The sequence below is a fragment of the Rhincodon typus genome, chromosome 5, assembly GCF_021869965.1.
Source record: "Rhincodon typus isolate 14 chromosome 5, sRhiTyp1.1, whole genome shotgun sequence".
In the NCBI taxonomy this organism is placed as follows: Eukaryota; Metazoa; Chordata; class Chondrichthyes; order Orectolobiformes; family Rhincodontidae; genus Rhincodon; species Rhincodon typus.
The window spans coordinates 1,303,596-1,318,543 of record NC_063336.1 but is presented as its reverse complement, the minus strand read 5'-3'; the positions used below and the strand labels follow the sequence as shown (position 1 = coordinate 1,318,543).

The window sequence follows — 14,948 nt, the reverse complement described above, 5'->3', positions numbered from 1 at the left end:
ATTACAGCCAATGTGTATCTCGCAGTGTTTACAGTCAATGTGTATCTCGCAGTGTTTACAGTCAATGTGTATCTCACCGTGAATGCAGTCATCATGTTTTTCACAGTGATTGCAGTCAATTTGTACACCACAGTGATTGCAATCAATGTGTGTATCACTGTATTTGCAGTCAATGTGCATCTCACAGGATTCGCAGTCAATGTGTATCTGACAGTGCTTACAGTCAATGTGTATTTCACAGTGATTGCACTGAATGTGAATATCACAGTGATTGCAATCAATGTGTGTATCACAGGATTTGCAGTCAATGTGTATATCACAGTGATTACAGTCAATGTGTATCTCACGGTGTTTTCAGTCAATGTGTATCCCATCACAGTTATAGTCAATGTGTATTTCACAGTGATTGCACTCAATGTGTATCACAGTGATCGCAGTGAATGTCTATCTCATGGCATTTGTAGTCAATGTGTATCTCAGTGTTTGCGTCAATGTTTTTCTCGCCATGATTGCCGTCAACATGTATCTCACAGTGTTTGTGTCAATGTGTATATCACAGTGATTACAGTCAATGTGTATCTCATGGTGTTTGCAGTCCATGTGCATCTACACCCTATTGTTTTTTGTTTGTGTCTGACAGGCGATTGTATTTCTCGATGACCTGAACATGCCAGCAATTGAGCAATACGGAGCACAGCCTCCACTTGAACTGATCCGGCAATTCCTGGACCTCGGAGGGTTTTTTGATATTAAGAAGCTCAAGTGGTTGGTACGTGTCGTGCTTTGTTGTTGTGATTCCTTGTCTTGTAAATGTCTTGTTCAATGAGGATATATGTGGATTGAGACAGGATTGTGGCACTGCTGCATTTGGAGTTTGATCGATGCCTCCGTGATCCTTAACAGTTACCTTTGCAGCAAGTATTTGTAGTTTCAACAGCAAATTACTGCAGATGCTGCAATCTGTACAGAACAAATGCTGGAGATATCAGGAGGTCAGACCATATCCACGGAGAGAAAGCAAGCTAATGTTTCAAGTCTCTATGACTCTTTATCAGAGCCACTTCAGCTTTCTTATTCTTATTCATTAACGGGATGAGGGCATCGCTGGCTAGGCAGCATTTATTGCCCATCCCTAATTGCCCAGAGGGAGTTCAGAGTCATCCACATTGCTGAGGGTCTGGATTCACATGTAGGCCAGACCAGGTAGGGATGGCAGTTTCTTTCCCTTCCAGATGGGTTTTTCCCACAATCGACAATGGATTCATGGTCATCGTTAGATTCTTAATTCCAGATATTTTATTGAATTCAAATTCCACCATCTGCCATGGCGGCATTTGAACCAGGGCCCCTAGAACATTATCTGGGTCTCTGGATTAACACTCCAGGGATAATACCACTAGGCCATCACCTCCCCTCATGATGTGCAGTCATCTGGACTCAAGATGTTAACTTGCTGTCTCTCCATTGATGCTGTCTGACCTCCTGTGATCTCCATGATTTGTTGTTTTCAGTACAGTTTAAGGTGGCTTGGCTCACAATCTATCAGCTGGAGGCTATGCTAAAGAACAGTGATGCATCTGGAATGGCCTGCTTACTTTGTTCCAGAAGACATTGGGAGAAGAAGAATACAGTGAAGAAATTTCTCCTCATCCCAGTCCTAAATAGCCTGCTCCTCATTCTGAGTCTCTGTCCCTGGTTCTCCAGGTGATTATAACCTACATATAGACCCTGTGAATTAAATTGATGAAGGTCACTTGTAAAATGGGTTTATAGAGTGTATTAGGAGCATTAAGATTGTAGACTTGCTGCCAAGCCAGTGGGTTTGGTTGCAAATGTTTCGTCACCCTACTAGGGAACATCATCAGCGCACCTCATTGTGTGCAGGTTTGGGCCCCATATCTCAGGAAGGATGTACTGGCCCTGGAGCAGGTTCACAGGAGGTTCACGAGAATGGTCCCAGGAATGGAAAGCTTAACCTATGAGGAACGTTTGAGCACTCTGGGACTATACTCATTGGAGTTTAGAAGGATGAGGAGGGATCTGATTGAAACTTACAGAATACTGAATGGCCTGGGCAGAGTGGATGTTGGGAAGATATTTTCATTTGTAGGAGAGTCTAGGACCCAAGGGCACAGCCTTAGAGTAAAGGGAAGACCTTTAAGAATAGAGATAAGGAGAAACTTCTTCAGCCAGAGAGTGGTGAATCTATGGAATTCATTGCCACAGAAGGCTGTGGAGGCCAGGCCATTGAATACATTCAAGACTGAGATAGATAGGTTCTTGATTATCAGGGGAATCAAGAGTTACGGGGAGAAAGCGGGAGAATGGGGTTAAGGAACTTATCAGCCATGATTGAATGGCAGAGCAGACTCGATGGGCTGAAAGGCCTGATTTCTGTTCCTATGTCTTATGGTCTTATGGAAGCATTGGTGTTTTGTCCTGCTTGTTATTTATATGCCTCTCGACTGGGACAACACATCAATAATCGCACAAGCCAAACAGAGACACGCCAGGGAATTCCTGGAGGCCTGGTATTCCAACCGGAACTCCATCAACAAACACATTGAATTAGATCCTGGGTACAAACCACTGAGGAACAAAACCAGAATTAATACCAACCACCCCAGCAATATCTCATGAGGACAGGTTGACAATGCTCCAGCGAAAACAAGGCCAGCCGTCCAACCAATCATCATAAGACAACCCACTCATTCTGAATATTATTTGAGTAAACCTCTTTTGAACCATCTCCAACATATTTATACCTTCCCTTCAGTAAGGGGACCAAAACCGCACATGGTATTCGTGATGTGGTCTCACCAAAATCCTGTATCCCACTCTGTACAATCAAAGGGTAACATCCTTACTTTTATATTTAATTCCTCCAGTAATAAAGATTGAATTCCATCAGCCTTCTGGAAACAAATCATAAATGCATTTCCAAAATGATCTTCCAAACAATTACATTCTGGGAAAAGCCCAAAGGATTGGAGAACCGCCTATGTAAATTTACCAGAATTCTTTGAGCAGGTAACAAGTAGGATGGATAAAGGGGAAGCAATAGATGTAATATATTTGGATTTTCAGAAAACAGCTAAGAAGGTACCACACATTAGACTATTTAATAATATAAAAGCCCATTATGTTGGAGGCAGTATTATTAGCATGGATAGAGGTTTAGCTAATAAAAGACAGAAAGTTGGGATAAGGGGACATTTCTAGGATGGTAAACCAATGGAGTGCCATAGGGATCAGTGCTGGGACTACAGTTTATTTACAATATATGTTAATGACTTGGAATGAGGAAAGTGAATGGATTATAACCAAGTTTTCAGATGATACAAAAATAGATGGTAAGGCAAAGGGTGAGGATGACACCAAGGGTCTGCAGTGTGTCACAAAATTGGTTAAGTGACAGGATACAGAGGGTAAAGGATATTTTTCAGGCTGGACTGCGGTTTTTAGTGGAGCTCCCTAAGCGTCGATAATGGGACCCTTGCTTTTCCTGATATATGTTAATATCTGGAGCTTGGTATGCAGGGGACAATTTCAAAGTTTGCAGATGACACAAAACATGGAAGAATTGTAAATTGTAAGGACACAGTGTGGAATTCCAAAAGGATATTGCTAAGTTGGTGGAGTGGGCAGATTGGTGGCAGATGAGGTTCAATGCAGAAAAGTGTGAGGTGATACACTTTGGCTGGAAGAACATTGACCGACAATATACAATAGGAGGTACAATTGTAAAGGAATGCAGGAGCAGACAAAGATAGTAAGAACTGCCAATGCTGGAGTCAGAGATAACACAGTGTGAAGCTGGAGGAACACAGCAGGCCAGGCAGCATCAGAGGAGCAGGAAAACTGATGTTTCGGGTCGGGACCCTTCTTCAGAAATCATTTCTGACCCGAAACGTCAGCTTTCCTGCTCCTCTGATGCTGCCTGGCCTGCTGTGTCCCTCCAGCTCCACACTCTTTTGTCTCAGGAGCAGAGAGAGCTGGGTGTATCTGTGCACAGATCATTGAAGGTGGCAGAACAGGTGGAGAGAGCAGTGGGTAAAGCACACAGTATCCACAGCTTAATTAATAGATACGTAGGGTACAAAGCAAGCAGGTGATGTTGAAGTCATACAAGACACTTGTCAGACCTCAGCTGGAGGTAATGGGCACTACATTATAGAAAAGATGTGAATGCATTGGTAAGAGTGCAGAGTTCCGGAATGAGAAACTTCACTTATGGGAATAGACTGATGAAGTTGGGACTGTTCGCCTTGGAGAGAAAGCTGAGGGAGATTTGATAGAGGTTTTCCAAATCAAGAGTGGGGTGGACAGAGTAGATAGCAAGACATTGCTCCCACTCTTAAAAGAAATAAGAAAAAGAGGGAATAGATTTACAGTGACAACAAGGTGCAGGGCTGGATGAACACAGCAGGCCAAGCAGCATCATAGGAGCAGAGAGGCTGACGTTTTGGGCCTAGACCCTTCGTGCAAATGAAGCAAGGGTGAGGTCAGAAAAAAACTTATTCACACAGTGATGAGTTAGGGTCTGGAATGCACTGTCTGGAAATGTGGCAGGCTCAGTGGAGGCATTCAGAAGGCATTCAATGGGTATTTGGGTCGTAATGGTGCAAGTGGAATGGGGAAAAGGCGGGAGATTGGCACTGGGGAATAGAACCAGGGTAGGTATGATGAGCTGAATGGTCTCTTTCTGTGCTCTAACAATCTTGTGATTCTGAGGGATCTAGACAGGTTACATGAGTGGGCAGAAACTTGGTAGATTGGAATATAATGTAGGAAATGTAAGGTGACATACTTTGGCAGGAAGTATAGTGGAGCTGAATATTATTTAAATAGAGAGATACTGCAGAAAACTATAGAAAAGAGGGATGTAAGAGTCCTTGTTCATTAATGATAAAATGTTAGCATCCAAGTTCAGTGGGTAATAGGGAAAGTACATGGAATGTTAGCCTTTATTTCAAAGAGAAGAGAGTATAAAGGTAATAAGGTTTTGCTAAAACTATAACAAGACATTAGTCAGACCACAGCTGGAATATTGTGAACAGTTTTCCTTATCTAAGGAAAGATACGCTGGCATTGGAGGTAGTCCAGAGAAGGTTCCTTGGGGTGATGTCAGGTATGGAGTGATTGTCTGATGAGGTGAGACTGAAAATGTTGGGTGTGTATTTATTGGAGTTTAGAAGATTGAGAGGTGACTTTATTGAACATACAAGATTCTGAGGGACCTTTGACAGAGCAGATGTGGAGAGGTTGTTTCCCATTACCTAGGATCAGAAGGTATCATCTCAGAGTAAGGGGTTGCACATTTGAGACAGAGATAAGGAAGAATTTCTTCTCTCAGAGAGTAGTAAATCTGTGCAATTCTTTACCACAGAGGACTGTCAAGGCCACATATTTAAGTATATTCAAGGCTGAGATAGATCAATTTCTAATCATTAAGGGATTGAAAGGTGATAGAAATAAGGCAAGAAAATAGGAATGTAGCAGCATTGTCAGTCCAGCCATGATCACATTGAATGGTGGAGCAGACTTGATGGGCTGAATGGCCTACTTCTACTCCCATGTCCTATGGTCTTCTGCACCTCCATCCCTCTGTACTCTCGGGGTCTCACTCCTTACCTCTCAGGTTGCAAATGGGCCTGTGTTAAAGCTCATTGCAGAAGGTGCACCAGGATTGACTGTTTTTTCCTGCTCCTCTTTACCCCACTATGATCAGCGTGTGGAAGACGTGACTCTGGTTGCTGCATGTGCCCCCCCAAGTGGTGCTCGCACTGAACTCAGCCAACGGCTCCTCAAACACTTCAGCATCTTCACCCTGCCTCAGCCTTCCACTGACTCACTGCAACACATTTTCCAGGTAAGAGACAAACCCAGTACCATTCATCAGGCAATACAGCAGTTAGACACCAGGTAAATCTCGTTCAACGTCTACACTGCGGCATCAAACACTCTCAGGACAGGTAGAGTAACACTTTTTTTCTAAATTTGTTCCTGGGATTTGTGCATCCCTGGCTAGGCCAGCATTTATTGTCCATCCCGAATTGCGCAGAGAGCAGTTAAGAGTCACATAGCTGTGGGTCTGCAGCCCAAACTAGGTGAGGATGTCAGATTTCCTTCCCTGAATGACATTAGTGAACCAGATGGGGTTTTACAACATTCAACCACAGTTACTCGCTCCCAATTAGACCAGCTATCATTTCCCGATTTTTATTGAATTGAAATTTCACCATCTGTCACGGTGAGTTTTGAATGCCATGTCCTCAGAACACTGGATTAGTGATGTTACCACCACACCAGCACTTCACAGATATAACAGTAACATAAAAGCAAGATACCAACAAATATGGAAATGCTGAGTGAGACTAAAGATGCCCCTGCACTTACACCAACAAACACTCCCAAGACAGATCTAACATGGGAAATAAATCAAATTTAGCAGGTAATGAATGACTGGTGTTAACTGTTGATGAATTTAGCTGTCTTCTGAGAGAGTTCCTCCAACAATCTCTCAAGATTCCTTGTTTCTTTAGGTACAAGTCGGATGTCACCTGGAAAGCCGAAACTTCTTGCCAGTTGTGCGGAAGTGCCGAGAGCTGTTAGTGACTGCCGCCATTGCTATTTATTACAAAATGTGCCGTCAAATGCTGCCCACCCCAGTCAAACCGCACTATACATTCAACATGAGGGACCTGGCCAAGGCAAGTCTTTCCCCTTACTTTCTCACTACTGTAATGGTACTGTGCTCTATCCTGTTTCTCTTACAGAGCGATGTTGTCACAGTGATACCCAGATGTCTCCTTCAGACAGACAGTTAGTGAACAGCTTTGAATTCTCCATGGGTTTTTTTTTAAAGTAAGACGAAAGAATCATGAATGGGTGGGGTCAGGGTTCACACAGACCTACAGACTTTAGCTTCAATTTCAGTTGGTTCAGTAGTTTCTTACTGGCTGCAGGGGCTGAAAGCTTGAGGAGAGAGAGGTCTTAGACAGAGGGGCTTCCTTTTAAACTGAAAAGGGGCAGATTGTTTCTTCCCAGTGTTTCTTTCTACTGGACTGGAGAAAGACAGCACATGAGAATGATAACTGTGTAGCTGAATTTCCTTTGCCAAGGGATGTTTACAGGATACTGCCTTTTTGGAACAGTTGATGATTAGTGGTTAAATAATACAGTATCTTGTTAAGTGTTTCTGGTACTAACATCAACTGGGATCATAACAACCTCTGGTGTGCCTGTCCTGCTGGTAGGTTATGACTATACCAGGGATAGTGACAGTGGAGTCTGGAACATTGCCTGTAAGGTGCAAAATCCTGGGAATGGCAATATTTGGCCAGTGCTTGTCTACTTTGTGGGATAGTTCTCCCAATTTTATTACAAGTTCCTAGATGTGAAGATATTTACCAGGATGTTGCTTGGTATGGAAGGTTTGAGTTATTAAAAAAGGCTGGATAGGCTGGGACCTTTTTCACTGGAGTATGGGAGGTTAAGAGGCAACCTGATAGAGGTTTCTCAAATAATGAGGGATATGGATAGGGTTAATGATGTTGTCTTTTCCTGAGGATGGGGGTTTCAAGACTAGGGGATGCACTTTTAAAGCGAGAGGAGAGAGATTTAAAAAAGACATGAGGGGCAATTTTTTTACACAGAGGATGTTTCATGTGTGGAATGAACTTTCTGAGGAAGTGGTGGTTGCGGGTACAATTACAATGTTTAAAAGACATTTGGATAGATACATGAATAGGAAAGGTTTGGAGGGATATGGGCCAGGAGCAGGCAGGTGGGATTAGTTTGGTTTGGGATTATGTTCAGCATGGACTGGTTGGACTGAAGGGTCTGTTTCTGTGCTGTATGACTCTATGACTGTGACTGTATGTTAATGAGGAGGGCTAACTAATCTAATTGTATTGGCAGGGTGATTCCTTGTCATTTCCACTGTCTGGAGTCATTGTCAGGTAGTTAGACCATGAGACCATAATATATAGGAGCAGAATTAGGTCATTCAGCCCTTTCAGTCTGCAAAACTGTTGCCAATCTTCCAAATGCAGTCTGACTACAGCCTGATACAGCCTCAGCAGTATATCTCTGCTCTTGTATTCTAGCCCTCTGGAAATGAATGCTAACATTGCATTGCCTTCTTAACTTCAAACTGAACCTGCCTGTTAACCTTAAGAGAACCCTAACTCCCAGTACTTCGTATTTCAGAAGCCTTTGCCCTTTAGATAATAGTGCATGTCTCTATTCTTCCTACTAAAGTGCATTACCTCACACTTTCCACGTTGTATTCCATCTGCCACTTATTTACCCAGTCTCCTAGCCTTACCAAGTCCTTCTGCAGCCTCTCTGCTTCCTCAACACTCTGTGTCCCTCCACCTAGCTTTGTGTCACCTGTAAATGTTGCAACAATGCCCTCAGTTCCTTCATACAAATCATTCAGGTATAATGTGAATAGCTATGGTCTCAACACCGACCCCTGCAGAACTCCACTTGTCACTGGCTGCCATCCTGATCAAAATCCTTTTATCTCCACTCTCTGTTCTGCCAGTCAGCCAATCCTGTATCCATGCCTGTACCTTGCCCCTACCACCATGAGCTCTTATTTATTTAACAGCCTCCTGTGCAACCCTTGTCAAATGTTCATTTCGAGGTCAGCCATACTGCTATGGGCCTGGAGTCACATGTAGGCAAGGCCAACTTGTGTCAATGTCATTGAGTGTATGTGAGGAGCTGACTGTCAATTTCTCAGCAGAGCCTGCTTTGTTTTTACAGGTTTTCCAGGGCCTGCTGCAGGCTCATGAATCCGACATTGTTTCCAGAGAAAAGACAATCATTCTATTTGCACATGAGGTTACCAGGGTTTTCCATGATCGGCTCAGTGACAAAAAAGACAGGCAGATGTTTTACACTTTCCTCTCTGACGATCTCCACAACTACTTCAAGGTGAGACACTTATGGTTATCCTGCTCACCTGCCAAATAACAGGCTCCAGTTTTCAAGGAGGTGGGAGTAGGGTCTTGGCTTAAAGAAGACATGAAATTAGGGAGAATAGGGCCAGGATGTTAAAGATTTTCTTTCAAGAAATGTTCTCAAAGTCCAGCCCAAGGATTGTGTCTGTTTGACTGAGATATAAATAAAGAAACTCGGGGCAGGAGTAGGCCATTTGGCCATTTGAGCCTGGCCCACCATTTAATTTGATCATGACTCATCCTCAATCTCATAGTCTTATTCCCACTTTCTCTTCTCAAGCATTGATGTCTTGGGTATCTAAATAATTATTGGACATGACCCAGCCTCACAGTGTTCTCTGGGAGCAAATTCCTCAGGTTGACCATCTCTCAGTGAAGAAATATCTCCTTACCTCAGTTCTAAATGGTCTACCCCATTCCCTGAGATTATGACTCTTGGTTCTAAACTCCCCAATCAGGAAAATCTCTTCCCTGTATCTAATCTGCCTAGCCTTGTTAGAATTTTGTATGTTGTTTCAGATCCCCCTCATCCTTCTAAACTCTAGTGAATACAGGCCCAGTTGAACCAATCTCTCCTCCTAGGAGAGTCCTGCCATCCCCAGGTACTAGCCTAGCAGCCCTCCACTGCACTGCCTCTATGGGAAGTCTATCCTGCCTTAGGTAGGGAAACCAAACCTGTATGCAGTACTCCAGGTGTGCTCTCACCAAGGCCCTGTCTAACTGCAGTAAGATATCACTATTTCTCAACTTCAGTCCTCCTGCAATGGGGGCCAATGTATAATTTGCCTTCCTAATTTCTTGCTCCACTTGCCTGTCCCCTTTCATTTGGGGGTCAGTTGGCTGGGCAGTTGGTCTGCAATGCAGAGTGATACCAACAATATAGGTTCAATTCCCATACTGCCTCAGGTTACCATGAAGAACTCTCCTTCTCAATCTCAGAAATAGCTGGTAAAAGAGTTCTCAAGAGGGGTCACTAGACCCAAAATGTTGACTCTGCTTTGTCTCCATAAATGCTGCCAGATAGACCTGCTGAGTTTCTGTTTTTGTTTCCGGTTTCAGTAGCCACAGTTCTTTGTTTTTGATTAGTTTGGTGAACCTTTGTTGCATTCCCGCCACAGCAAGAATATTTTTTCTTAGGTAAGGAGACCAACAGGAGACACAATGCTCCAAGTGTGGCTTCACCAAGTACAATACAATTGCAGTAAGACATCTTTGCTTCTAGAGTCAAATCATGTTGTAACAAAGGTAATCATGCCATTTGCATTCTTAATTGCTCACTTTTACCATTTTGCAAACTTTCAGTGGCTCATGGACAAGAAACTTTGAAGTTTCTTTGAAGTTCCAATACTTCAACCCAGCCTCTCACCCTTTCAGGAATATTCTGTATTTCTGTTTTTCTGACCAAAGTGGATAACCTCCCATTTCTCCACATTGTACTTTATCTGCCAATTTTCTTCCACTCACGTCACCTTTCTAAATCCCTTGAAACACCTTTGCATCCTCTTCACAGCTCACACTTCCAACTTGTTTTGTGTCATCTGCAAACTTAAAATCAGTACGTCACCCACATCCTCATCCAGTCTTAAGAGTTTGATAGCCTCATCCTTGAACAGTATTCACTAACTAAGGTTAGACTTTTTCAAATTTGAATAACCTTTTCAGGATTCTAACCAAACACTTCTGGTCTGCAACTTTCAACAAAAGTCCCTACACTAAAGGTAATCGATTTCCTAACTTCTCTGAACTAACTCTTTTCTTGAGGAAGTACTGTTTCTTACATTGAATTCCAACTAGGATGACTGCAAACCACAACCAAAAGATTTCCAATTTCTCTAAAGCAAAAGGAATTCAATTTCAGATTCTTCTAAACCAAAAGCAATGCTTTGCAATGTTTACTCCAATTGTACCAGTCTCACAATGTTAACAAGTTCCCATTATCACCCCAGGAATTCAGTCCTTCAGTCTGGTTTTTAAAGAAGTCACAGCTCCAGAATTATTGCCAAGTTAATCGTTAAACTCCCCACACACACAAACCGAAATTTAAATGTCACTGGTTCAAAATCCAAACTCTAAAATAAATGGTATTAAAATGTATATAAGTCGCACCTAATGTCACACTGGTTGGGTTCTCAATGCATTCCTTGAAAAAACTATCTTGTATATATCCCAAAACTTGTCCTTGACAGTGTTAGCACTAACTAGGTTTTGGCAGTTTATATGTGGATTTCAGTGTTCCATGATTACTCTATTTGCTTTCACTGCATGCATTTCTAATTTCCTGATTTACACTGTCCTAATGTCTCCTATGTGGCTTGGTGAGAAATGTTGCTGATGTTTTGGGTGATTTGCGATGTTGAGTGAACTTTCTGTAAGCAAGTTATTATTCCAATCCATCCCCTTGGTCTATCTGAGTCCCTTTCAGCCTTCGTACTCACTTCTGGATGTTTTACTGTCCCTCTGGTTCACAGTCACATTCAACTTGAATGGGTCATCAGTGAGGAAATTGGTCAAGAGCCCCACCAGCAGGAACAGACTGGAATTACACCGGCTAGAAACTGAAATACCGAGAACTCAATCGGATGGGCAGAAACGCTGTCACCTGCTGCAGGTCAGGAGGACTCTGTGGCATCAAGGTTGAAGGAAATGGTAACTGCGACAGCCCCAGCAGTGCTTTGGTATGAAGGGGCTGGACTTGGCACTGCAGTAATTGACATAATTTACATCCCCTTCAGAGGAGAGAAGGGCTTGCTGAAGGTTCCTGGTCAGTGTGACTTATGCTTCGTGCCAGCTTGTTGGAGGATCTGCTGATCTCCTCAATCCTTCTGTTGCGTTCTTGCCTCATTCTGATCAATGTCAAGAGGCTCAATGTCCTCTTTGTTTTCCTGTTTCACTCCAGCCCTGCTCATAACTTCTATAAAACCAACCTCATGATAATGCCACAAAAACAAAGTTGCTGGAAAAGCTCAGCAGGTCTGGCAGCATCTATGAAGGAGAAAACAGAGTTAACGTTTCGGGTCCGGTGATCTTTCCTCAGAACCTCATGATAATGCCAACAGTTAGTGCTTTGCCCATCACTTCTCCATCAGCACTTTGATTTCTAGCCCATGGAGGAGATGCTGTGCATTCCGAGCTGTCTGTTCTCATAACTGGCTACTTGTCTTCCTTTCAGCTCCCCACCCACTCCCCTTTCTGAACTCCATGGAAATAACATAAAAAAGGTCTCTGTGAGAATTCTTACAAATGGGTGGAGAGAATGTTTAAATTCTTCCATCTTGTTATTTTGTTAAAGGTTTATGTGTGATCTCTACCTTTAAAGCTCTCATCCAATGGTCAAAATTATATTGCTTTAAGGTTTCAGATTCTTGATAGGTCTGCCCATGCTGCTTCCAGATATTCCAGAACTTCTGCCTGTCAGCTTCAGGCTTTTGCTTATATGCACCATGACAGCATTTATTTTGCCACATCATAATCTAAAGAAGCTTCTTCAGAAAGCAAGATACAAACTTCATGGCAATGAAGATCAAGTTCAAAGGAGAGTCCAGGAGAGCATGTCAGGACCAGCATGAGGCATACTTACACATGAGCTGTCAACCTGGTAAACAGGACTACTTTCACGCCAAACAGCGAAAGCAGTAAGTGATAGACAGAGCTAAGCGATCCCACAACCAATGGATCAGATCTAAGCTCTGCAGTCCTGCCACATCCAGTCGTGAATGGTGGGGGACAATTAAACAACTCACTGGAGGAGGAGGCTCCACAAATATCCCCATCCTCAATGATGGAAGAGCCCAGCACATCAGGGCAAAAGATAAGGCTGAAGCTTTTGCAGCAATCTTCACTCTACATGATATCAAGAAACGGTTGGAGACACTGGATACTGCAAAGGCTACGGGCCCTGACAACATTCTGGCAATAGTACTGAAGACTTGTGCTCCAGAACTCGCCGCTCCCCTGGCCAAGCTGTTCCAGTACAGTTACAACACTGGTATCTACCCGACAATGTGGAAAGTTTCACAGATATGTCCTGTACACAAAAAGCAGGACAAATCCAACCCGGCCAATTCCCGCCCCATCAGTCTCCTCTCGATCATCAGTAAAGTGATGGAAAGTGTCAGTAACAGTGCTATCAAGCAGCACCTGCCCAGCAATAACCTGCTTAGTGAAGCCCAGTTTGGGTTCCGCCAGGGCCACTCAGCTCCTGACCTCATTACAGCCTTGGTTCAAACATGGACAATAGAGCTGAATTCCAGAGGTGAGGAGAGAGTGACAGCCCTTGATATCAAGGCTGCATTCGACCGAGTGTGGCATCAAGGAGCCCGAGCAAAACTGGAATCAGTGCTCTCTGTTGGTTAATGTTATAACTGGCACATAAGAAGATAGTTGTGGTTGGTGGAGGTCAGTCATCTCAGCAGCTCAAGAGGAAAGCTCACTACCACCTCTCAAGTGCAAGTAGGGACGGGCAATAAACGCTGGTCAGCCAGCGACACCCACATCCCACATCCGGCATCCCACAAGTGAATAATAAAAATTAAAAAAACAAAATACTCTGGATGCTGAAGATTTGATATAAAAACAGAAAGTCCTGGCAGTAACTGTGTTGGAAGAGGCAGAGTTACTATTGGAGGCAGCACGGTGGCACAGTGGTTAGCATGGCTGTCTCACAGCACCTGCGACCTGGATTCAATTCCAGCCTCAGGTGACTTTCTGTGTGGAGTTTGAGCATTCTCCCCGTGTCTGCGTGGGTTCCTCCCACAGTCATTAGATGGGTAGGTGAGGTGGATTGGCCATACTTAAACACGCTTCATGTGTAGGCTAGGTGGATTAGCCATGGGAGGTGTAGGGATAGGGTGGGATGCTCTTCAGAGGTTCAGTGTGGACTTGTTGGGCCAAATGGCCTGTTTCCACACTGTAAGGGTTCTAAAAAGAGTAGGATGACTATAGTCAGATTTGAAATATTAACTCCTTTTTTTAATGTATTCATTCATGGGATGAGGGCGTCACTGGCCAGGCAGCATTTATTGCCCATCTCTAATTTCCCAGAGGGCAGTTAAGAGTCAACCACATTGCTGTGGGTCTGGAGTCACATGTAGGCCAGACCAGGTAAGGATGGCGGTTTCCTTCCCTAAAGTACGTTAGTGAACCAGATGGGTTTTTCCAACAATTGACAATGGATTCACAGCCATGATTCGATTCTTAATTCCAGATATTTATTGAATTTGAACCCAGGTAACCAGGAGTTTACCTGGGTCTCTGGATTAAGATGACCACCAACGCATTCACTATTTCTACAGTCACTTTCTTTAGTACTCTGGGATGTGGGTTATCGGGGCCCGGGGAATTATCTCCTTTAACCCCAAAAAGTTCCTGAAAATCATTTCTCTTCAAATATCTATTTCCTTCAGTTCCTCCCTCTCACTAAACCCTGTGATCCCCAAAATTTCTGGAAAGTTATTTGTGTCTGTATTGTTGGCCTAAAATTATCTAATCCTTTCTTTAACGTCTGATCAAAATTATTGTAAGAAGGCATATGCACGTAAATAAATAACAAATTTATTAGCTTAATCTACACATATATATGGTACAAATCCAATGGCTTAGACTACTGTAAACATCCACAAACAAATGAGTCTCACTGCATTCACCTCACCCCAGGGACTTTGCACGGCTGACGGTTGGAGCTTTATCTCAGATTCCGTGTGGCCGATCCCACAATCCCGGGTCTGATGGTGCAGTTCCCTGACCCCGATCCCACAATCGTGGGTCTGATGGTGCAGTTCCCTGACCCTGATCCCACAATCCCAGGTCTGATGGTGCAGTTCCCTGACCCCGATCCCACAGTCCCGGGTCTGATGGTGCAGTTCCCTCACCCTGATCCCACAATCCTGGGTCTGATGGTGCTGTTCCCTCACCCCGAGCCCATAATCCTGGGTCTGATGGTGCAGTTCCCTGACCCCGATCCCACAATCCCGGGTC

The 14,948-nt window shown here is 43.6% G+C and overlaps 1 protein-coding gene across 1 annotated transcript in view; it reads left to right on the top strand.

Annotated features, from left to right (window-relative positions):
- Positions 1–14,948, top strand: part of LOC125483089 (dynein axonemal heavy chain 6-like) — a 343,417-nt gene that overhangs the window by 263,901 nt on the left and 64,568 nt on the right. The window contains 4 exon segments of the mRNA XM_048596614.1: positions 641–769; positions 5,732–5,872; positions 6,546–6,713; positions 8,779–8,949. Of these exon segments, the coding sequence (XP_048452571.1) occupies positions 641–769; positions 5,732–5,872; positions 6,546–6,713; positions 8,779–8,949 (609 nt within the window).